Source organism: Ammospiza nelsoni, chromosome 3, assembly GCF_027579445.1.
Source record: "Ammospiza nelsoni isolate bAmmNel1 chromosome 3, bAmmNel1.pri, whole genome shotgun sequence".
Lineage (NCBI taxonomy): Eukaryota > Metazoa > Chordata > Aves > Passeriformes > Passerellidae > Ammospiza > Ammospiza nelsoni.
In genome coordinates, this window is record NC_080635.1 from 46,970,406 (window position 1) to 46,994,841 (window position 24,436).

The window sequence follows — 24,436 nt, forward strand, 5'->3', positions numbered from 1 at the left end:
AAGTTCTTCAAAACTATTCATTTAGGACCAGTAGAAAAAGTTATTAGGCCTCTTTGTTCAGTCACCAAATGTCTTTCACAGGAGTACTTCTGTGCATTAAACCCTTTCCAGGGGTCCTGAGGGCAAAGCCTAACCCTGCCCAAAGGCTTGGACTCCAGCAGGCACGGCCTGAGGCAGTAACAGGGTGTTGTCTTCACTTTACTGGGACTTGTTCAACAACTGCTGCTGAGAGCAAAATGAAATACCACAGTCAGTAAAGCATAGTGAACACTCATCCACCCCCAAAAAGCTGTGTCTCCACTGAGCAGGCTCCCCTAGGCACCCCTCTTTTCCTCCAGGCAGCCCATGTTTGCCATAGGTCTGAACTGGCAGGATGCCAATTGGTCACCCAGCCTTTTTGTAAGGAATTGGAGGCAGAGCTGCTGACCCGAGAGGAGGGCGGCACTCTGCCTTGGCTGAGCTCCAGGAGGCTGAGTCCTGGGCCCAGGTGTGGGCAGTCAGGGCTGCCCTTCCCCTCCCAGCTGATCAAGGGCTGGGCAGGCACTGCTGGGGGAGCTGCTCGCCTTTCCAGTGAGGCTGCAGGGCATGGTAAGTGTCTCGAAAATAATCACAGTCCTGTTACAAGGTTTTGTGTTTTAACAGGAATGTGTTCATGTGGAGGTCTCTGGGAGAGCAAGGACAACGTGTCTTGAGTTGTGAGTTTTGACTCTCCTCTGTGTGTTGCTATTTGCATCTCCTGAGTTTAGGGGGAGAGTGAGAGATTAGGAGGATCTCAGGTCTCATGCTTGTAGTCTCACCCCTCAGTGTTTCTGGTTGAGTAGTGGCAAATATTGAATGAGCAGGCAGGTTCCCTGACTAGCCTCAGCAGTTTGTTGGCAATTTATAGCAAGCTAAGAACAAGTTGTGGTAACAGAGTGAGTTATTGTTAATCTCTAAAATGAAATATCTTTCTTGAACTTTCTTGAAATCCTTTTCTTTTCTCCATTTAGTGTCTGTTGAAAGTCTCTCTTTTTTTGGTGTAAAATATTAAATACATGTCAGCTTTTAAAATGTAGCTTATAGTGATGCCAAAATGGTTTCTTGCTGACTTTTGATAACATTCTTTTCTCTAGAAGCTAAAAGACTGACTGAGAATAAGCACACTCCCAAATATTAACATTTGGATTTTTTATTATAATATATTTTAATTTTGAAAAAATCTATGGCTGTACATTATGTGGGGTTTTTTTTAATGACTGACTCATCAGGATGTGCTGTATGAAAACTTCTAGGAAATAAAGTACTTAACATAATTAAGCGTATTATAAGCTTCTAGTAGCTAATTAAGAAATGAAGATTGGTCTTTAATTTGACTCTCTCATAAGCCTACCTGTGTCGATGACTTGGTTTTGCAACACAATTTGCAGAGTAATCACTTCTGGTGATTTGTCATTAGTTGTAATGGAAGTGTCTGGGATCTGCCAGGCAGGTTTACAGAGAAGGCAGGAAAGGGAATGTTTCAGAACATTACACTAATTCTACAGTTCCCTTACACATTTGGTCCATTGTAGCTTTATATTACTCCTGTATGATGTTAATTTCTGGCAGATTTTAGCAGAAAAAGAGTTTTTAAGTGAGGCTGGAAGATACAAGTACTCCAGTTGTAATCAAGGCTTAAGTTTGTCAGTTCTAGTCAGTTAAAATACCCGTCAAGGTATTATTGTACTGCAATGGTTCTCTCAAACTGTGCCTCAATTCTTATTGTGTATCTTCAGTTGGACTGAAATTATTTGTGCTTTCAAAAGCCTTTTGGGAATACATAATAATTATGTAAGAGGTAAAATACTGCAACAAAGTAGAAACTAAGTAGCATAAGAGAAAGCAAAAACAAGAGTGGAGTAAAAAAGCAAAATCATGTAACATGCTCCTGCAGGTTTTGCTATGCTAGTTCTTGGTAGTATATTTATATAAGTTAAGTGATAAAAGTAGAAAAAAAGTAGATGTTTGACCTGGTTAGATAAGGAAAAATAATTAAAAAAAAAAACAAAAACAAAACAACCAAATCATCCCACTGAGTATGCAAGGTCATCTGATCCACATACAACACTCAAGTTTTTGTAGACAAGAGGTTTCCTTCACATGCCTGAACCACAGGCCCCTCAGGACAGGGCTTACATCAGAGCAGTAAGTGACCAAGAAGCACAAGGAAGAAATTATGATAGTCCAAATTAATTAATTTGCATGTGTTATTACCAGTGTTATTGTTTCCAAAACAAATAAAAAGCAATGATTTGCTGTTTATATAATGAGAGCCTAGATTTGTAAAGGTATTTAGAAATCTTTGGGGAAAAAAAATCTGGATATCTTGGAGGAAGTGGGGGCAGGGGGGTATGAGGGGAGGATGCCTGTATTGTTTTTAAAACGTGAATGGCACTGCTTCTTCTTTAATGTCTATTAAGGGAGAGAAAAGAAGTGAAATCTCTGGTAGGAATTACATTAAGAGTTAGATAAACCTGTAGAATGTTTTTCTCTGGAATGAAGTTATTGGTTTGAGCTGATGAAAGGGAAATTGCAATTGAGGAACTTCATAGCCATGAGGAATACATAAAGTCTTTCACAGAAACTGAGTCTAATAGACTGGGCAGTTTAGAGATGGTAAATTGTAAACAGAAAATCTAATTACTACCTGTTTGGTGTTGAACCAAGGTATTGGACAGATGAACTGATCCAACTTGGCAATTTTGCATTCTCAAGTCCTTTGATTCCTATTTCTGTTATATTAATTCTAAATTTTGAAAGTGGAAGGAAATGTCTAAAAGTTCAGGAAATGTATTTATGAAATATTGAAGCTTATACATCTAAAGCAAAAATGAAGGAGAAGAAGGAACTGATTAAAACTTTTGAACAAGTTTTCAAAGTAGTAAGGAAGTGTTCCCACCTAAATCAATTATTAAATATGTTGGGTGAAATAGAGGAGTACTTTACTGTATCTTTTTCCTTAGTAGCATTTGAATACTGCTATTTTTCTTTTTTGTTTTATCTTGTTTCATGCCAGATGTTCTTATCAGGGAAAACAATGGTGATATGTTTTAATATTGATGAGCTGATTCCTCCTGGGAATAACAGTATATCTACCTTCTCAGAATACAAATTGTGGGAGGTTTTTTATAGCATAATTACCACAATGCATTGAATTTTGAGTGCAACTCTTTAAAAATGTGGAAAGAACTTTCTGTTTATTATCTTTATTTTAGCTACTTTAAAAGAATGGCTCTTCTTTTAAAATTCTGTATTGTTTTGGTGGCCTTTAAATAGCAAGCATATAAATCACCAGAGGTATTGTGTAATCTGTCAAAGCAGCATATGCTTAAGCACCTTATAAACTATTAAATAATCATAATATTTCTCTTTCCAAGTTTGCTTGTTTATTTGTTTGAGCAGTTGCAGAGTAATGAAAGTAACTTATTTTTTCTCCTTTTTCCCTTCAGGAGCTTGAAGCACTGAAATCATAAATGATTTGGTGACAAGCTGAGCTTGCAATGCAGGCAATAAAAACCGTGGAAAAAGAAGTGACTTTTATAAAGGAAACCCTTTTCACAGAATCCTTCCTGAAGCACCAAGAGTGCAGCAGAAACCCGGCGAGCAGGCAGCTCCAGGAGCAGCAGCCATTGGAAGGAGCTGTCTGCAGCTCTCAGTGCTGTACTGAGCATGTCCCAGCGGAGCCCAGCGCGAGCAGCACATTATGCAAAAGGGCAGCTCCAGCAGATGGGAGAGAGGCACAGCAAGCATTTGCCTCACTTGCATCACCGCCGCCTGCAAACAAACCTGGCTCGCTAGAGGGGATCTTGCCAGCAGGCCAAAGGAATGAAACCCGCGAGCATGGCTTGATTGCCAGAGGTGTTGCACTGCGAAAAATCATGGGGAATCAAGATGGGAAGCTAAAGAAAAATGCAGGTGATGTGCAAGAAGGAGGAGAGGATGCCTCTGGGCCCAAGGATACGGACGGCACAAAGAAGGTATCGGGAGGCAGAAGGGGACTGGGGAAGCATGCAAAGGGAAGCGAATCGGGGAAGAAGAAGGGTAAATCGGACTCCAGACCCTCTGTGTTTTCAAATCTGAGGATTAGAAAAAATCTGTCCAAGGCTAAAGATGGGAATAGCAGCTCACGGGAGGATGTTTTGGAAAGCCAGGCCCTGCAGCCTGGGGAGCTGGACAGTACTCATTCAATTGTAACCAAAACTCCCGATATAAGCATCTCTGCAGATGAAGGGGGTCTCTCAGACACAGATGTTGAACATTTTGAAATCAGAAATGAAACTGTTCCAGCTGCTGCAGAGACACAGGATGGACAAAGGACCAGCTCTGGCTCTGATACGGATATATACAGTTTCCATTCAGCCGCAGAACAAGAGGATTTGCTTTCTGATATCCAGCAAGCTATTAGACTGCAGCAGCAGCAGCAGCAGGGGGCAATTAACATTGGAACTGAGGACTCTGTCGCCAAAACAATGGGCCGACACATGGCTAATTCTCAAGCAACCCCCTTAGATTTTGAACGTTTTTTTTCAGTAACTACCACTGACAAAGAGAGGAGCCCAGACACTGAGGGGGCTTTTCCAGCGGCATCGGAAATTGTGGAAAGCGTTCCCATCTCCTGTGCAGCTGAACGTGAGCCGAAGGAAGCGGTGAATGGCACAGGCTCTCCTGGTAACGGCTTATTTGAAACACAGGAACGTCAGCTACTGACTGAGGAGCAGCCCCTTGCTGGAGTGGATGCTGTAGCCAGTGAGCTACAAGATGGTTTGGATAGAACTGCAGTAGAAAACGGGGCTCAGACACACAGCTCCACAGAACCTTTTCCATCTCCAGTGGCAGAGGCTGAGGCTAAAATTGCTGAAGGGCTGGCTGTTGATTTTCAGGGCTCAATAACAGAGAGTGATATTTCAGATGCAGGCCGTGATCATGCTGCTGAGACTCAGGAAGGGAAACACACTCTGTCAGCCAGTCAAGAGGAGCTGCATAATGGTTTATCCACGGAAATGAAAAATGGCAGTTTGTCCTCTGAAGGAACAGTGGACAGTCCAGTGCTTGGTTCCCGATGTTTTAAGCCCTATCTAATTAATCCCTGTTACATCAAAACCACAACTAGGCAACTGAGTTCTCCCAACCATTCACCTTCTCCCTCCCCATCCCAGAGCCCACTCTTCACAAGGAGGCAGGAGTCCTTCCACAAAAAGGAAAAAGTCTCAGTCAGGAAGAAGAGGTCTGCTAGTTTGGCAGGTTTGTTCAGTCGCTCTGCAGACTGGACAGAAGAGGTGTCCAATCACAAAAGTGAGATAACAGAGAAGGTGAGCTCTGCAGACTTTTTGGAGAACAAGGGGTTTAGAGAGAAAATTCAAACGGAAAGAGTGCCTTTGACTCATTCAAGAAAGTCCTCAGGGGTCCAGGCTTCTACAGAGACATTTCCCAATGTCTTTTCAGGTGAGTGATATGTATTAAGAGTTGTTTTGGTTTTTATTCTCTTCCCACAACAGCTTTGAAAATATTTTTAAAATACTTTAATTCATTGCATGCAGTACCTCTTGGCCTTGCAATCCAAGGCCTGATCTTACAAACACAGTCACATTTCATCAGCCTGGCAGTACTGCCAGTAAAGGAAATGCATAACTCTTTGAAGTTTTTCTTTCTACTTGTCTCCTTTGTCTACATCCTGTAGGAAAAGGCTGAATGCCTTAAATTATCCTTGTTGAAAAATGCAAAAAGCTGCACTGTTGTAGGCAGATCAGCTCTCTGCATAAATAGAACTTTCAAATGCAAAGCTTTCTGTAGCCAGGATCCTGTTTGGGGTTTTCTTGTGCTAGGTGCAGTTCTAGTGTACTATAAACACATGAGAGCTGCACCTGGTGTTAAACTAAGGCAATGAGGAGGATTTGCTTAGTACAAAAAGGAAAAGGCCATGCTAAGCACAGATGGACAGCACTTCAGAAAGGAACCAATTTCCTCTTCAAAAGGGGGAAGGAGGAGAAGAAAAAAAGTGAATGCATTGAAAGGCAGCAAAACCAGGGGAGGAGAAGGGAAACTGGGGGTTGTACAATCTGGTAACTGTGACAGGCTGCTGCTCAGGCTACATAAGGTGACTCATTCAGTAAACCTTTACCTTGCCTGCTAGGCCGCTTGCATCCTGTCCCTAAGACATGGGAATAGAAAGTTCACAAATGAAGTAGTGTGAGTCGATGCTTATATTTTCCTTCACTCTGAGGGGTGTTTTTCCCTTTCTATTTCCCTCACCTGAAGTTTCTTTCTGAAGGTAATATATTTGTAATTAGGAGCACTTCTGCCACATAGGAGGTATGTATACAGAGAAAACTCAGCAGCATATTCCATAGATTTTTCACTTGAGGAACCTGTACAACTAAGAAAACATACCCTAAGAGTACCTGCTATTAGATGAAATCAGGTTTTTATTTTAATGAAGTTAGTTCTGGATACATGAACACAGCAACCATACACCAGCACAAGGTCTTTGCAAAAAATGGAGTGAGGGTTTTTTTTTTTGAGGTTTTATGAAAAGCAAACAAAAAAGTATGATTTAGGAAGTAAATAACTAAAATTATTTTCTAGATTCAAATCACAATGCTTTCATTTTTAGTAGCCTTGAACTAAAATCTCCAATTTCAGTGTAGAAAATCGGAATCCAAAATTTTTAACACAGAAAAAGCCAGCCCCTCTGAGACTAGCCCACTGTGAAGTGAGCTGAATATTTTTTTTTTAATTTGCTTTAAATCCCCTTCACCTGTTTCTTAGACTTCATTTTGGACATGCTGCCTAATTTTTACCAGTTTGAGGTGTTCACTACTTTAATAGCATATAAGAAGCACACTGGGTTTTTTTTGCTATCAACATTTGACAGCGTACAAACAACTGAAAAATTTTTTAATTGCTACATCTATAATTAGACTTTATGGTGGTGCTATGATGGAAATAAGTTGTATATGGCAAACTTCGAGAACATGGTACTTCTTTTTAGATATCTGTTTTCTTGGAAATAGACTTTTTCACATTTCCTCACAAGGTGTTGATTTACTTTAAAATTTTTGTTTTGGTTTGGGTTTTTTTTCCCACCAATGCTTTAGACTGTTATTGTGAAGGGACCGGTGTCCAATGCAACAGTAGTTCTATCTCTTATGGAAATTACAGTGACCCTCATTTGCATGTACATACCAGCTGTCTTTACGAGCAGAGGACAATTATATCTTTCAGTTCATGCAGAAAAGCTTAAAGTGAGGGAACTGGAAATGACTCATCTCTGTTTGGCCATTCACAGTTTTAAAAAATGTATTTACAAGCTAAAATTCATTGAGAATTTAAAAATAACAACTAGTGTACATTAAAAAGGGAAAATAAACTTCACATTACTATTTCCATAAGGTCCTATTGCTGTAAGAGTAGAAAAGCCTCTTTAAAGAAACCTTTCCACACAACAATGATTACAGAAATAATTTTCTTTTCATTTGATATTACTTGTGAAAAATGTATTTTACTTGCATGCATGAGGTATATTGATTTGGGAATTAGCATCAGGCTTTTAGAAATAAGATTCTTTATAGTGGGATATTTCTAGCCTAAAAAACAAAAACAAAGCAAACCGAATGCAAAACAGCTTCTTGCCTACAGCATGAAATCCCATTTTGCTGTGCAGTGACTGCAGTGTTGCTCTGCATTTCCAACTGGAATCAAGTAAAATATTCCACAGCACTTTATCATCGATTTCAATGACAGCAGGTCCTATGCAGATGATTGGCCTACTTTTGCACCATGTTGTGGTTTGGCTGTGTGCCATTTGGTTTTCACAGAGAGCCATATGAACTCTTTAAGACTGCGTTAATGTCAAATGTAGACGGAAGCCAAGTACTTGAATGGCAGAGACTTTGCATATTTTAATTTTGATTTTTATAGGAAGAAAAGTACAGTATTTTGAATTCTATGCATGTTTTAGGAAAATGGTATGGACAAGTTTAAGGCCATTCTGTAATTCGGGCATTGGATCTATTTCACATTTTATGTGGATAGCTGCATTTGAATTTGTAGTGACAGTAATTACAAGTTCTAGATTACCCAATGCACAGTGGAGCCATGGTTTTATATGGTGGTCCCAGGAGAGCAAGAGCTCAACAAGAGCTGGTTCTCTCACTTTGGTATGTGGTAGTGAATAATTTGCACTAAAGTGAAGTGAGTATCTGGGTGGGAAAATGAAACTGGTGTTTCCAAACATTAACATAACTGAAGTGAAAGGGCCAATAGACAGATTTAGAAAAAAGTTTGCATTAATTTGAGGTGCAGTGATTGCAGAGGAACTAATAAGGGTGTCTTTTACATAAATTGAATGAGTTGCATCAGCTGCCCCAGATGGTAATTAAACTTGACCCAGACAAAACCATGCCTTTCCTAATCACTGTTGGCTGCTTATAACACACTTGCTGCATGAAGCTCTTTCAAACAGATATTTTATCTTTAAATTTTTCTTCAGAGATTTATATTTTTCTGCTCTATCTGTAAAGAGGAGGCAAACAAAAACCCTGGTTACCATCAAACAAAACCTGAAGCCAGTGCTGTGCTTGTGTACTCATGTCTGCTGATTTCTGCTGCTTTATTTTACTTTTGTACTGTGCTAATGCTGTCTTCCCATTTGCAATTGCAGTGCAGTGTCTGCAGGCATATACCTAGGTTTAGTACAGATAAGTATGTGAAAACTTGAAAAAGTTAGATGAAAGTTTTTTTCTGAGATGCAAAGTGGATCTTTTTAAATGCCTTTTATGAGGCTTAAAAAAAAGCTCTCTGATTCATGTGATGCTGCCCGCAATATGGATTTGTATCTGTCGGCATCCTGAGCAAGACTGTTTATCATGCAGCTGTTATTTAAGATTACTTATGGTTTGCTGTTGCACTGCTGATGTTTGTTAGCAGTGATACAGATGATTCTTTTATCAGATGGGGTGTAGCCTCCTCTAACTGAGGGAGCTGCCCAGCAGCACCCTCCACGTGGTATGTGATCACACGCCACACTGAGCGTTGCTAGCGAGCATCTGAAGGGAAAGATCCTCCTCTTTTTGCCTAGCACACACAAAACTTGGGGTGAGGGGATGACTCCAACACGGCCCTTCAACTGTACTAAATTGTGTTTGAAAATGGGCTGCAATATGTTGTTGAAAGACTGCTGAGTGCTGATAAGTTACTTTAATGTTACTGAGCCAGCACTGCAATATGGGATTTGGAGCAACATGAGTAATTCCACTGGAATTCAGTGCTGCCACAGGCTTGTTTTGATGGGATCTCATGATTAATACTTTGATCTTTATCTGGAACTTCATTGGGAGTAGCAGGTTTTGGTCATGAGATTGAGTGGCTCTATCTGCTGGGCAAGCACATTCTGAGCAGCGCCACATTCTGAGGCATCATTGGCAGCCCAATGTGTCTGGAGTAGGACTGTGGGGTCTTGGTTGTCTGATGGTCTTTTTTGGGGTGCAAAGGGGGAAAGGAAAAGGGGCAATTTATAGCTGAAGTTTGTGCATCTCTATTTGATTCTGAGACACAGTACCACTAGAATATCCATCACACAAGGTGCCTGTCTGGAACTGACCATTCAAGGATGTTGTGTGCTTCAGTGACTTCATTTCTGTGAAATGAGCAGTGGATTATTTCAGTGGGAATAATTATGTGGAGGCTAAGTTTGATTATATTTCTTGGATCCAATTGTGCTTTATTTTTTTTTTTAAATATACATGCCTTTTTAATAGCTTGGGACATCATTGGTCTATTTAAAAAAAAAAATCCCAAAAACTGTGTGTAGAACTTATTTGCAGAAAAAAACCCTAAAAAACCTATTTCTTGAAACAAGTCCTTTTTTTACTTGTGCTGTTCTAAGGCAAAAAACCTTGGATTTCAAACGCAACTCTAGGGATATTTTAAGCTGACTGTATATGAAGGACTAAGTGGTGAATACAGGTGATGAAAAACTACTGAAATACTAATTACCCAGGATATTTTGTTTGTTTAGTGTTTTAATCAAGCTCAGGATATGGCCAAGTGTATTCCTTAAGAACTACCTCTGCCAAAATTTCAGCTTACATAAGGAGTAGTGGTGATGAACCCTATATGTGTGGGTGTGGGTGACTGCAGCTCGGGTTATTTTTAGATGCATTTAAAAACATCATTCTGTACCACTTAGCTGGACTGCAAGTTTCCAGAAACTTACTTTTATGCAGGCAGTTGTTCTTTTTTGGGAATGGGGTGAGCTGGTACAAAGGGAACAGGGCAAAAGCAAGCTGTACCAGGAAGGTGATGGACAGATGTTAGGACTTTACATTGTCACTTCATTCCTGCCTCTTGATATGATAATAGAAGGCCAGTTGCATTTCATTAAATGCTTTAGAAAAGGCAGCAAAATGGGCTCAGGAGCTACTATCTTCTCTAAGCAACAGCAGCTTCCTGCATTCCTGCAGTTAATGTAAAGAAAATTAGGGACAACAAGGTCGGCTTTTTTACCTTGAATGAAAAAAGCACTGCTCCTCCTTTTATTTCTGTGTTGCTGCTGTCCAGAATTTTTTCTTTACACTGATGGAAATAGCTAGGCTTTCTGACCAGGAAATGAGTTATGTTTTCTGATGCTAAATCTTGTTTTATCCTCAGATAAATACTGACCATGACTTCTTTCATCTGTAGTTGCACAGCAGTATACCCATTAAGTAAGTTAGCAATTTTGCAACAGTAAGAAGCAGTGGTTATGAGAGTGTGTGTGTAAACATCACAAGTTGTAAAAGTAAACCTTAATATGTATAAAGCTAAATGTAAACACATAAATATAGAAGTAGATAAATATTAACAATATAATCTTTTTGACATCTTGATATATATAGCTAAGTAGGGGCAGGAAACAAATTAGATTTATTGAGACATTCTTATTTGTCAGTATAAGTATGAATTTTTTGCTCTCAGGATCTATATAAAAGTTCTCAGCAATGCCAGAGCTCTGAACCTGATGTGAATTTGAATCAGGAGAAAACACAGATAACTTTACTGTGGAACTAATTACAGAAGACATCTTTCATTCTAGAGGTCATTTGATGCTGACAAGATCTGTCTCAGATGTCCCTTGAAGACGCAGAGATATGATAGGTGTTTCTTTTCCCCTAGTACATACTTTCTTCTTCCTTGCCCTGATAGGGAAAAGAAATCACTGTAAGAAAGAAATCTATGCTGTAGTATCAGAATAGCTGTCTACCTTAACACATCTTAAAAGTCATGGAAGAAAAGGAAGTGTTTATAAAGAAAAAAAAAATGCCTTTATAAAAGAGTTTGTGTATCCAAGTGCTATTTTGTCATGTAATGATTCAAGAAATAATTTATGCAGAGAAACTGTTAAGGGAAATATTTGATTACATCAGTGAAAGAACATAAAGCCCCAGTTATAACAAGGGACTTGTGTTTCTAGTTTCCTTCAAATGAAGTCTAGAAGAACATGTCTGCACAAATACATTGGTGTGCATGTCTAGTTTTTTGTTTTTGTGGAATGTAGTTCTAACTTTCTGCTTTTACCCTTTCTTCAGCTAACTGTTGTTTGTTTATGGATACAAAGAAAAGCTTTTGTACATCTTGATAAATATTAAAAATCAGTTATTAAAGTTGGAGATTAGCAGGCCTTGGGAACACAGGTCATGGAGGAGAAAGAAAGCTAGGCATGCCTGGGAACTAATGAGTAGGTTGAACGAAATGTGTTATTTGTGTCTCACTTTAAAGACCGCCAGTTTGGTTGAGTTCATTTGTGTCTTGTGACTTTTGGCTGCTTGAGCACACAAGCTTGAGCTTGAGAATTTACTTCTAAGGTAGAGATAGGCCAGATTGTATTATATGTGGAATAAAGTTTTACAAAATTGGGTTGTAAGGAATAGTCTCCATCAGGTTAGACTGACAAAAGATGCTGTTAGTAATAGATGCCCAAAAAGACATCAGAGGAGCTTCTTACTTTAAAAGAGCTAGACAGAAATCATTGTGGCTTTCTAGCAGTCTGTGAGAACCTGGCATAGACTACTGCCTTCACATCACAAATCACCACAGAAACTAAAAGGGTAAAGAGACAGAATTAAATACTTGCTGAGAGGAAGCTAAGTACCTGGAAAACACAATATGAAATTTGCCAAAGATGCATATGGTGCCTAAAATATTTGGTAGACAGACACATATAGGTTCTCCTTCATATAAATTGGTGTAATTAGGGAAGGTTTAAAAATGTACCTCTGTAAGCTGCAATAGTACTGCATGCCTGAAGAGAAATCATGTGGAGGGAGACATGTCATTTCATATTGGGGTGGGGGAACATGTTGTTCATATTTTTAGAAAGGCATCTTGTCCTCCATGCCACTGCTATAGCATAATTGAGGAATTTTCTGGTATTTAACAATAATTTTAAATTCTTCAGCTTCTGAAATTTACTATATGAAAACTTCTGAAAAAGGTGTTCTTACTTTTTCCTATATATGTCACTAAATGACATCCATAAATGATATATAGCAAAAGGTAGGGATAAAAGAATAGTTTTATATTCTGTCTCAGCTTATCCTGTTATACATATGTCATATGTAAAAAAATTCACTGTGGGGGAAAGGTGTAAAATCTTAGTAACCATGGAAGCAAAATTTCAAGGAGCTTATGTTTGAGTTAGGGAGACAGAGTTCTTCACAAACTTGCTAATCTGGAAGAATGCTAAAAGCACTGTGACAGTCTCTCACAAATATTTTAATATATTTTGAAGCTCTGGTGATGGCAAAGCTATGATACCTGCTTTTTATAAAAAGTAAGATGTTGTTATTGCAAATAATCAGGCCAATTTTATCTTGTTTTTGACTGCAGCAGCAAGCAAGTCTTTGGAACAAGTCTTGAAGGAGGAAATGATAAGATATAATTAACTGCTGAGTATATGACAAAAGGGTAAAGAAAACCAACCAAATGCAGCATGGTTTTAGCAAAGATCAATAAGACTACATTGATAACATTTTATTTACAGCTGCTCTCTAGACAACACAAGAGGCGTTCATCTGCATTTCCATATATAATGGTAACACTGCAAATCATTTAGCCAAAGAATAGAAGTCCTGGTGGTTTTAGATAAGGGACTCTGTCATGTTACTTCACTGCCACCAGAGGAACTGTGTCATTTTGGCCTGCTCCCCCCTAGTGTTGTGATTGATGGGCTCAGTCAGGCTGTGGAAAGTATATTACATAATTAACACAAGAGCAGACCTACGTCCTGACCTTTGTCCTGACCATGACACTTGTAGGGCTTGATATTTTTACTGCCAAGTAAAATTTTCATTCTATTTCTGTCTTTCTATATTATGACACAAATTTCAAAATTAGTTACTGACCTTAGGATTTCATTCATCAGGATGAAGGTCTGCATTAATTAGATTTTCACATGCTTTCTAGCATGATTTGTGGAAATACGGTATCTGTTTAAGTAATCTTATAATAGACCACTGGGTTATATGCTGAAATTGGTGGTGTTGTCATGTCTCATAGTCAGCACAAATGAACAGGTTGTTTTAAAATACAGCTGCTTGGCTCAGTCAAGAACTATAGATCAAGGCGGCGATGTGGGGCTTTTTGAAAACTGTAACATCTTTTCCAGTGTGAATTTTTACTTCCTTAATTCAGTGATCTGTCTTTTTCACCTTTAATTTTGGAGAATCCTTTTTTCAAATTTTGTCAGACTTCTGCTTTTTCCATCAGGGCATTTCTGGAAGAATTTCAGGGCCATTTTGCTGAGGTGCTACTTTTGCCCTGCATGCACCTGGGAGCAGGGGCAGGATTCTCTTCCAGTGGCAGCTAATGCCCTTGCTTCCAAAAGGGAGCATGCACACTTGCTCCTTAGCTCTCTTTGGGATGTTTCAAGCACTTGAAGCTGTTAGAATTATATGATTCTCTTTCTTTTTCTGTGTAAGATGTTGCTTATTCTTAGCTGAGTTGAAATCTCACAGTTTATACACTTATTAAAGCTGTCTTGCACAATCCGGAATCTGTTTAAATTTTTAGGGATAAATGTAAGGCTAAAATAAAGGAAAAAAACCTACTTGCTTGAGTTGCACAGTTGATGTACTCTGGTCTTATCCTTAGAGCTAGTGAAGAGTTACATGGAAAATTTTTAATACTTAACAAAGATACTATGAGAGACAGGACATTGTAAAAGGAGTGAGATTAAGATGCCAAGAAATTCAGACAACTTGGCAAAAGTAAAGCATAGTGTTTACTGTGACAATCAAGTACAGGACTGAGAAATGTAAAACTAATTGATAGTGTTATTCTTGTTGTTTGAATAGTCTATGAATCGATCCAATCAATACATTATTCTCTGTAATTTAATAAATAGACATTTCTGACTTTGAAACTGTGTGTAGGCAGCCATAGAAAACTGTGGGAATGAGGGAGATAATGTTGATATGTCTTTTTTTCTTAATTGTCAGGCTTAGACAGGCTTTCTACTTTGACTTCTGAATTTAAGATGATGTGTGGGTTTAGTTCATACCATCCATGTGAACATAGCCAGGAAATCTGGAGGAGGAACATCAGAGAAGGAAGGACAATCTTCTTTGGTGTTTCCACATATCGTTAACTTGATTAACATTCTAAATACTAAAGCATAATATATAAATATGAAGAAATAGTATTTTATACATAATATTGAAATATACAGTAGAAATATATAAAGATATCGATATATATAATCTGTGGGCTTTTCCCCCCTTAGAAACATAGGCTTCTGTACAATCAGTGAAAGAAGAGATCAACTATCACATGGATAATAAGAACAAAAGGAAATATATTTGACAGTATTATAGCAATGTGTGCCCTAACCCTAGACCTTGACCAATTTCATTTAAAGTTTATGCTGCCTAGAAATTATAGACTTAAAATTATTTTATTTTGTGTTTATTCAAAGCAGAAGGCTTTTTTTTTCTTTTTGTTATGAAACAATATTGTGCAGTGGCTGTTGCTTACTAGGTTTTCCATGTTTTATGTAACCAGGCTGTCAGACATACATCACATGATTTTAGAAAAGTATCTGTCAATAAAAATTCAATCCCTTAAAAAAAATTAAAAAAGAAAAAAACCTAGAAAACAGAAAACAAAACAGCTAAAGCAACCTCACAGGGTGAGTCATCTAGAACAGTTTTCCAATTTAAATCAGAAGAGGATTAGAAACTCTGCAGTGAAAAAGAACAATAAATGAAGTTTCTAATCCTGGAATTTTGGGTGTAATCTCCCAGGTCAGTCTTCAGGCAAATAACAGACAAAACTAAATTGCTTCTTTTGTACTGCAAATGCATATTTAATATGCTGTTATGCAGTACTTGGACTTATCATCTGAAGAAAAGTTGGCAAGGATACCAATTTCTGTTTTCATTCTGCACATTCCCAGGTTTCATGTGGATCTTGGAAAGCCTCTTCTTTCTCAGCAGTCATGTGTTGCATGTTATATTTAGGCTGAGTGGTATAGGTTAGCTGAAAAACTGGAAATTTGAAAAGATTTTGAAATGAAATAAAAACGTTAAAGCATTTTAATACTTTTTTGTCACTGAGATAACAATTTTATATGTAAAATATTATTATGCTTGAAATATTTGAGACCTGGTAAAGTACACTGAACAGCAAAAGGGTGAAAATGGAGTTTAACTGATTTGCCCTGAAAAATTGTTCATTAAGATTTTGCTGTATAGTTTGAGCGAATACAATGAATGGGTGCATATGTACGGAAAATTTTAAGAAATTGCATGTAGTTACGATTGCTATCTCAGCTAAAAATATTAACATCTTTACAGTATTTTTGTCTCTCTGACATGTTTGTCCTCTTCTGGCATTCTGGGGCATGTTTGGTGCTGCACCGTTCAGGTGCTGAGCCAGATGACTGAGGCCTGAGTTAGCTGCCACCTTGCTGGCAGCATACATAAAAAAGGAGATAGAAAAAGAATTGGAATGAAGGAATAATTTAGACTAATATTGAACAGCAGATAGCTGAAGTACAGCATTTCCTAATTTTTGAATGCAACTCCTTTTTTTTCCCCTCCTATTTTCTCTCTCTCTTTTTAGTTTGGGGTTCTTTGTATATTGTTAGTCTTTGTTTGCAGAACTATTTTCATAATTGAAATCCTTTCTAAATGAGAAACTGTAAGAAGACTACAATTGTCTTTTCACATTTTGCAAGACTAAAAGAAAATATTGTAAATCGAAATTCACCATTTTGTCTACTTCTTCTTCCTTTTCATTTATTTCTTGTACTGTTTCCTAAAAATAGAGCAAGGCCTATGGCACATTTGGCTTCAAAGCTTATAAAATCGCTTTGCTGTGTGAGCATTTCTGATCTTACTAAAATGGACAAAAGAAGAGTAAACGGGAAAAGGAATCAAGCAGATTTCAGCATTTAAAGATGTGAGTAATATGTACATAGCTAGGTCTTGAGGTGACTGAATAAGGGTGTTCAGAACTCGTGCTATACTGAAGCCATTCACTTTGCATTAGGAACAATAAAAGTAGAAAGTCTGCAGTGTGTGTGTAGGTTAAGATGTACTGATGCAGCTGCTGTGTCAATGGTGCAAGTGTGGTGTAGTGCTCTGGCTTTTTGGAGAGGCAGTCACTGAGACTGGCAGAAGGGGGAGCTTTTGGAGTATAACTCATTTTGATCATTAGTCTCAACTGGTGCTCACTACCAGCTGTGCTCCTGGGCTTTTGGAAATCCAGCATAAGGAGGATAGAAGAACATCTTTAAAGATAAATGTGAGGCTATAACAGCAAGATCCTCAGGGAAGCATTATTGCAAGCTCTGCTGCAGCACAGTGCCTCAGTGTGTACGTTTTCAGTAAGACTGTGAGTATGATTACTCCAGTTTTTTTCCTATTTTCATTTCCATTATTGTCTCTTCCTCCCCTTGATAATTAGGCAAATTCAAAGCTAACAACATTTTTATGGTATTGCTGCTTTTTAAGGATTTTGTTGCTCACCTTGTAGCTCTTTGAAGGGCTTGTCTTCTGAGCGTATCAAAGATCTATAAGGTGAATTCATTGAGTCAGGATTTGCTTGTATTTCTCCGTGGACAATGCTGACCACTCTTTTACCCACATTTTTCATACAGGGAGACAGTATGAAAGGAAACCATACTGGAACATGTGAATTTTCATTCAGTAGTGAATAGATTACATATCCTACAGAGATGGCTTTCGCGAACAGTCGTGTTCAACTCTTGATCAGAGGGATTGGATGAGGACCTGTTGTGTCATAGTGGAGGAGACAAGATCAATAGTGCTTCATCTTCATGGGAATGGGAGAAAGAGGCAGGTCATCTAGACGTGGAGAATAAGGAACTTGGAAGCTGAGCCAAAAGATTCTTGCTGAGTCACAATAGCAAATTATAACAAAATATACACAGAAGTCCAGAATACCTGATACTTAATCTCATCTTCTCATTCTTTTAGTTGATTAATTGTGTAATTTTTTGCAACAGAAGAAAAATGAAAGTCTTTTAATTCCTCACTGGGGTATAATAAGTTATTCTAAGCTCCTAAAAAATATCTTCTGAGTTTATAGTCATCTTACTTGCTGAAGATTTTTGGCAGGGTGCTCAGAATGCTTATTTGATCTAAAGCTGAAGTTCTTGTCTAATTCTAAATTTAGTATGCTTCCCATGCCTTGCCAAAATAATTAGGGGAAAGGTAAGAATTGGGTTCAATAACTTAGTGACCTGGGATTTCTAGGAAGAAATGTTTTAAATGTGAGCAGTGGCAATTTAACCTCTTAGTGGAAAAAAGAGATCTCAGAGACCTTGGGTTTAATTTTTACTGGTTCCATAGCAGGTGAAGGCAGTCAAGAGAAATTTTTTGCCATTCCATTTCAACTCATAGCAGAAATCAGCTGATCATCTAATAATTATAAAATTACAAATAATTTAATTGTTCCAAATTATTTGCAAACATCTTCACCTCCAGAAGTTATTACTTCATGTATTTACCTCATGAATGATTAAGGTGTCTGAGGCCAAAAGCTGTTGCTGGAGCCTTTTATTTATAAACTAACAATGTAAAATTGTAGTTAAAAGTCTTTTAGTTGACTGAAATTTAGCCTGAAATCAGTTTAAATTAAATTTTACTTCTTTTAGGTTAAGAAGTAGTTGCTAACATAATGAAATAATTTTACAATCTTATTTATTCCAAGACTTATTCATGCTCAGGTGGGCAAAATGATATAATTTCTCTTATCATAATCTGAGTTAATTAAATTCATTAATGACTTTTTTATATACATATACTTATTTTCTGTTGTTTGAATAATACATATTTTAGAAAATAGTTTAAAATTAGTATGAAAATTAAACTGCAATTGAATAGCAATTAAGTTTCTGAACAATCTATTTGAACCTGAGCAACACAGTTAAATGTTATAAAAATTAGCAAAAGACTGGGTGAATTAAGGGGAGAAAAGCTACATATCCTGTTTTGTAATTTATACATATTTTTCCTGCTAATTAGGTGAAAGCAAAAGGAAGGGGCTATTCTTTTTCTGAATATGCAGGAGACTGCTCTTTAAACATGACAAGATTATTTAAATGTTGAAATGTCCAGGGGAAGAAAAAAAAAAGCAAATTTATCAAATCTGATACTTAGTAGTCATGGATAAAATTTCAATATATTACATGGCATGCAGAAATGTGTAATTTTCTTGTATAATTCCTTCTTTCTGGGTGTGAGCAAAGTGCTCCTCTGTGGTCAGCAAGAAAGGTGCCTTGAACTAATAAATTATTTTAAAGAATTAACAGCTGAACTCTGATAGAGGGATATGTTGATTAAGCAGTTTTGTTGGCATTGCATTTTAGGTGGTGCAGCCAAGAAACAGAAGCAATCGAACTATCAAACGTAACAAAATTTATGTCTTGTAAAAGTTTATCTCATAGCTTATCTCCTGTTGTATTCCCTTGAATGTATTATATTTTGTCTAATAAAGGTCTAGCAAACTTGGACTAATAATCAGATAATTATCAGATCTTCAGATGTGGAGAAGAAAATCTTAGAAACAACTTCCAACATTTTAATGCATTGTTTATTTTAGTGTATTGTCACGTTAAATTAAGTTTACAGAGATTTCTAGCCAAATGTGACTTACAGAATCCTTTTAAAATTGCTTCCAGATGTTTGAAAGAAAAACCTTTTTAGTATGTTCAGAAAGCCTGGGAAAATTTAAATTTTGAACAAAGTTAATGTTCAATCAGAAATCTTGCATGCAAAAACCAGTAGAATTGTAATTATCAATTATTTTTTTGTTATGCTAAATTACACTAAAATGCTTTCTTAACAGTTTTGGGTTTTGTTTGTTGTTTTTTTTTCTTTTTAATAATTTTGGCTTTGAATGAGTGGCTGGAAAAAACAGGCTATAGAACTTATTTAGGTACAAGCTGTATTCCCAGCTAGTTTATACTCAAACATGAAATTAACTTTATTACTCCATTTGTTTTTTCTTTTTCTATCTATATTTCATCTCTTTATCCATATCATGTAAATCTGAATTTTGACATCTTTTTACATCTGACATTTTAGAGCTGAAGCAATTTAATATTCTTACTGTGTAGATTTTACTGCAACCTGTGTATGTAACTATTTTTTATAGTCTATTTCTGGCTAAATTCACAAAACATTGTCATATTTCAAACCACTAAGATTTTCTCCTCTTATATATTATATAACATATGCTTTCCTTTCATTTTCTGGTTGGATAGCAAAAGAAAACACTTTGGTAATGAAATCTGGCCCTTTAAGAAGAATAAGTATCTTCTTGCTCTTTATAAGCTTCTCTTCTCTGAACTGCTGCTTGTGACACTGCATTTTAGTTTGGAGCACTCTACCACTCTGGAGCTGTATACAATACAATTTTACACAGAATATTTATGAGGGTTTTTTGTCACTATTCTTTTATTGAGAGTTTCTCCAAAGAAACAGAGCAAAATTTCTCAAGGACTATTACAATTTTATGATTCAAAAAACAAGGGCTCATTCCAGGAGTTGACAGCCTAAACTCTGCATTAACTTTGTGTGACATATTTGGAAGAAGTTGTTTCATCTCTTGCTAATGTCTTGATTTTCTCTTCAGAAAAATTTTATAGGAAATTGATGCTACAATAACAAGTCATGGATTTTTGTTCATACTTTACAGTGCAGTGGCACATATAATGTATACATACTTTTCTTGAAAATTTTCTTGATCCTAATTAATCAGGTTCCAGAGCACTTACAATCATTATGTAGAAATGTTTTATATTGAAGACTTACTATCAGACACATTTCTTAAGAATATTTTTATTTAATATTTTTTACTTCTAATAATTCAAGTTTTCAATACGCATTGTAATGCCTAAATACTCGTGTCCTGCGTGTAGCTACAAATTCTTATTGCTCTCTCATCACCTTGGCAGGACGAACTCTGCTGGAAAAGCTCTTCAGCCAGCAGGAAAATGCACCACAAGAAGAAGCAGAAAAGCTCTGTTCTCGCATTATTGCAATGGGTCTTTTGCTTCCATTCACTGACTGCTTCAGAGAGCCATGTAACCAGAGTGCCAAGCAAAGCACACCCACGTTTGATGTAAGTACTGAAAAAGTTGTCTTTTGTCTCTTTTTTAAAGCGGGACATGATTTTCTAATAGTTTATCCTTCCTGAAAGAATTTGGTTTGTCATTTTAATGAAAATTGCCCTTAGGAGAGTGACCAGCTCTTTTTCTCTGCTAAGGTATGTACGCTTTTGTATCCACATCAGCATGTTCTCCTAGAACTTGATTTCATAATTTTTTAACTCATATCTTGGTCTGTCCTTCATTTGCAGTTTTCATTGTTGTCTTCTTTGAATCCAAGCACTCAGTATGACTACCAAGATTTCCATCAATAGCTGCTTCACCAAAAAATATAAATCAATGGATAACCAGAAAACATCATGTCGCAAAATTTCACAGAACTCAAACTAGATGTCTATGCTAGGTTGTTTTGGTTTTTTTCCCCCCCTGAAATGCTTTTGATACAAAATAGTGCAGAGGTCAATGTAAATATGCTGGCATTCTGGCTACAGTGTTATCTGTACCTGTGGGCTATCTGGCCAGGTGTTTGCCTACTGTTACAAACCTGGGTGTAGACATAACCTTACATACTTTTCCTTTCTCTTGGATAATTAATTCAACATTAGGATCTTCTTGTTGTAAGCTATGGCACCTAATACCATTTTATGTGGCTAAAGATAATTAGGTTTTTTTCTCTCTACTAATTAACTTCACAATAGTATACAAATATTAACTTATCTACTTAATGTCTTGCTGATATAGTTAAGATCATCCCTACTCTACACATTAAGCTGAATTTTGGTTACAAACACTCAAAAAAAAATTGGCATAGATATGAGAACATGATTACTTCTTAACTCTTTAAATCTTTCCTGAAGAATAGTTTTACACAACTAGAAAAGGGATAACTGTGAGAATAAATTATTTCCACTGAATTCTTATACAAGCATTCCTAAATAACCTAGTTAATCTACAAAGTTCTCTAACAATATCTTTATGTTTTATGTTTTGACTTTGGTGTTACTTTTTGTTTTTCTTTAAGATGCAACATTTGAGGCATTTTTTTTAACGGATTTTTGAAATTATTTGGAAAATGCAGTTTAACTATAAAACTGAGGTTACTCAGGCAACTTAAAATCACGCAGCATTTGAAAGTGCTCGTGGTTAAATATACTCATAAAAGTTACTAGAATAGACAAGTTTCTTATTTTTCAGGTAATTTAAAACAGTCGGTAGTGTTTTCCACTCTCCTGCTGTTACCATATATCCAGCAATTTCCTATAGATTATTGCACACCACATTTTAAAAAAGCTTCTCTTGCATTCTAAATAGATTTTTTCTCAAATTCAAAGTTTGCAAATAAACAGAAAATACTCTTTTTAAAAACGGATATACCATGCTTTTCCTGAGTAACAGATACTTTAGTTATCTTTTGTTTAACACATCCAAATGGAGGGACATGGTAGTAGCCGAGTGCCACGTCAACCATCTGTCAAGATCAGGAATTTAAGATGTTGCTGGATTAGCAGCGATCTTAATGTGACTCAGTCCATCAGTAAACCACAAATGTCACAGTTTCTGTGACTATTTTTCTGTATAAATCCCCTAAATAGATCACACTCTTGGTATAACACACAGTATCAGAAGTGGTGTACGGCCCTATTATGTAACCAGGAGTTCATCATACTTCAAAGGAGCATACAGCTGTCTTGAGCACCAGATCTCCATAATTGCATTCCATGTGGTGCAGAGCTGAGAGCTGCTGATGCAGAGTTTTGGAATATGTTCCTACTCCAGCCTTGGTGACCAAGGACAGTACAGGAACACCTATCAGTTTATTCATTACGTGTTCTCCGAAACAAAAATATCTAGAAATTTCAGTATAAATTGTAATGGCTGAAAACTTGAAAATTGGGCATCACTTTGCTTCTTAGAGTAAGTTTAAAGTATTTTACAGGAATAAATGCTAATTGTTAGGTTAGGGAATTAAATAGCTTGAAAAAAATTATGGTGATGCTGAATATTACTTTAAAAAGCACGTGTAAGGTTGGTTAGTCGTGTCCTCTCTTGGATCTCTCTCCATGTGGGTACTTTAGGGTTTTTTCCTATTCACATTTTTCCTGTTTGTTTGTTTGCATTTTTTAAATTCATTAGAGCAAAACTTTATTGTTGACCTAACAACTTGTTTTAAAGACTTAGGAATCAGGACTTAATTAAGGACTAGCCTTAATACCTAAATTTCACCCATCTAGAATTAAGAGGTACATCTTTGACTTTACTCCAAAATTAGGAGCAGAACCAGACCCATATTCTTAGCTCATCTCTGAGTTCATCAGACCCCTAGTTCAGTTTTGGATTGCCTCCAGTTTGGCTGATATCCTTTTCACTTAGCTGAAACTGCCCTCAGCAAAGCTCCTGTAGCCCTGTCCTGGTCCCTGCCACCTGGTTGGCCTGCCTTCCATCTTCTTGAAGGTGCTTCCATGGTGGTTGCCTGTTCCTTACTGTTGCTTCTTTGCCTCTCTTGATTTTCATCTTAGTCTGGTGCTTGTAAGTCTCTTAGGTCACTCTTTCAGAATATATATATTTTTTTGCAGAATTTCCAATACGTTTTCCACTGAAACCCATCTTTGAATCCTTTTCTCCTTTTGTGAATCACTCCTTGTATTTCTGAACTTTAAAGTACTATTTTTTAAATTTAATAAAATCCATTATTCCCTTCTTGCTTTAGTGTGGTCCCACAGACTTCATTTTGTGAAGATGTTAGGTTACAGTTTATGAAAGCAATTAAGTAAGTTTTGTTCACTCTATGATCTATTGCCCATGGCTTGAGATGAATATAAACAGATTATTGAAAAGTCCTATTCTCTCCCTCTGATGGTCTTTTCTGGATGACCTCTAGAATTTAATTTAACATGGCTAATGCTGAAATCTCTTGAAATATTTGCAATTGCACATTTTGATTATATTCTTATTTTCTTTATTATTCATGCCTGCTGGTCACCTCTACTTCTCCCTCTCTTAGAAATGTTTATCCAAATCTTGTGTCTGTTTTCTCAGTAATGCAAGAGATCTGGTTTGCTTTTTTAGTCCCAAGATATTCCAGGATTCAGTGTAGGCTATTAAAAAATAGTACAAGCCCTCTTTTTGATTTCACTTTGGATCATATTTCTTTCTCTTCCTTTTTGTCTGGCTGCAATTAAGCAGTGCATTAAAAGTAAAGACAACTTTCACAGCCCTTAGTTTCTTGGGCTAGTTTTATAATGGCTCCTAGAATTCAGTTTAATTTAAATTCTTGGCATTTGTGTCTCTGGTGTACACTATGGTTTGTGGATGTGATGCTTACGCCTTTTTTCATATATGGCAAACATGAAGGATCAACAAATGCTTAATTAGAGCACAAACCTTTAGAGAATCATCAGCTGTCACCACATTTATGCTGAGGATGGTGTCCAGTTTCCAAAGGCTTTTATATTACTCAAGTCTTTTAATGATGATTGGAGATGACATGTTCATGAAGTATCTCTGAACTTTTTGTCAAATTAGCCCAAAGAACAGAAATTTTAGAACTGTTTTAATAACTTATAAGAAAACTTGCATGTTCAATCTTGGCCTGTTTTATCAATTATTTCTTTTGAAACAGCTGATGGCAGTTGCCCAGAATAAAAGATTAGTCTGAAAAATACAAGTTGAATAAAGCTTTAAAAGTAATGTAAATAGACGAGGACTGGTATTTTTAAGATTTAGCTGTTAAGAGGCAAAGGAAGCTTTTGTCATTGCTCTTCCTACCTACTCCTACAATGTAAAGAGTATCTTAGAGTAAGTAAA

The 24,436-nt window shown here is 36.8% G+C and overlaps 1 protein-coding gene across 1 annotated transcript in view; it reads left to right on the forward strand.

Annotated features, from left to right (window-relative positions):
• Window positions 1-566: 566 nt before the first annotated feature.
• The window catches only part of FMN2 (formin 2), a 154,360-nt gene continuing 130,490 nt past the window's right edge, over window positions 567-24,436 (forward strand). Inside the window, exons 1-3 of the mRNA XM_059469064.1 lie at window positions 567-588; window positions 3,468-5,460; window positions 20,480-20,646. Coding sequence (XP_059325047.1) covers window positions 3,519-5,460; window positions 20,480-20,646 — 2,109 coding nt within the window. The 5' untranslated portion in view covers window positions 567-588; window positions 3,468-3,518. The remainder of the gene's footprint in view (window positions 589-3,467; window positions 5,461-20,479; window positions 20,647-24,436) is intronic.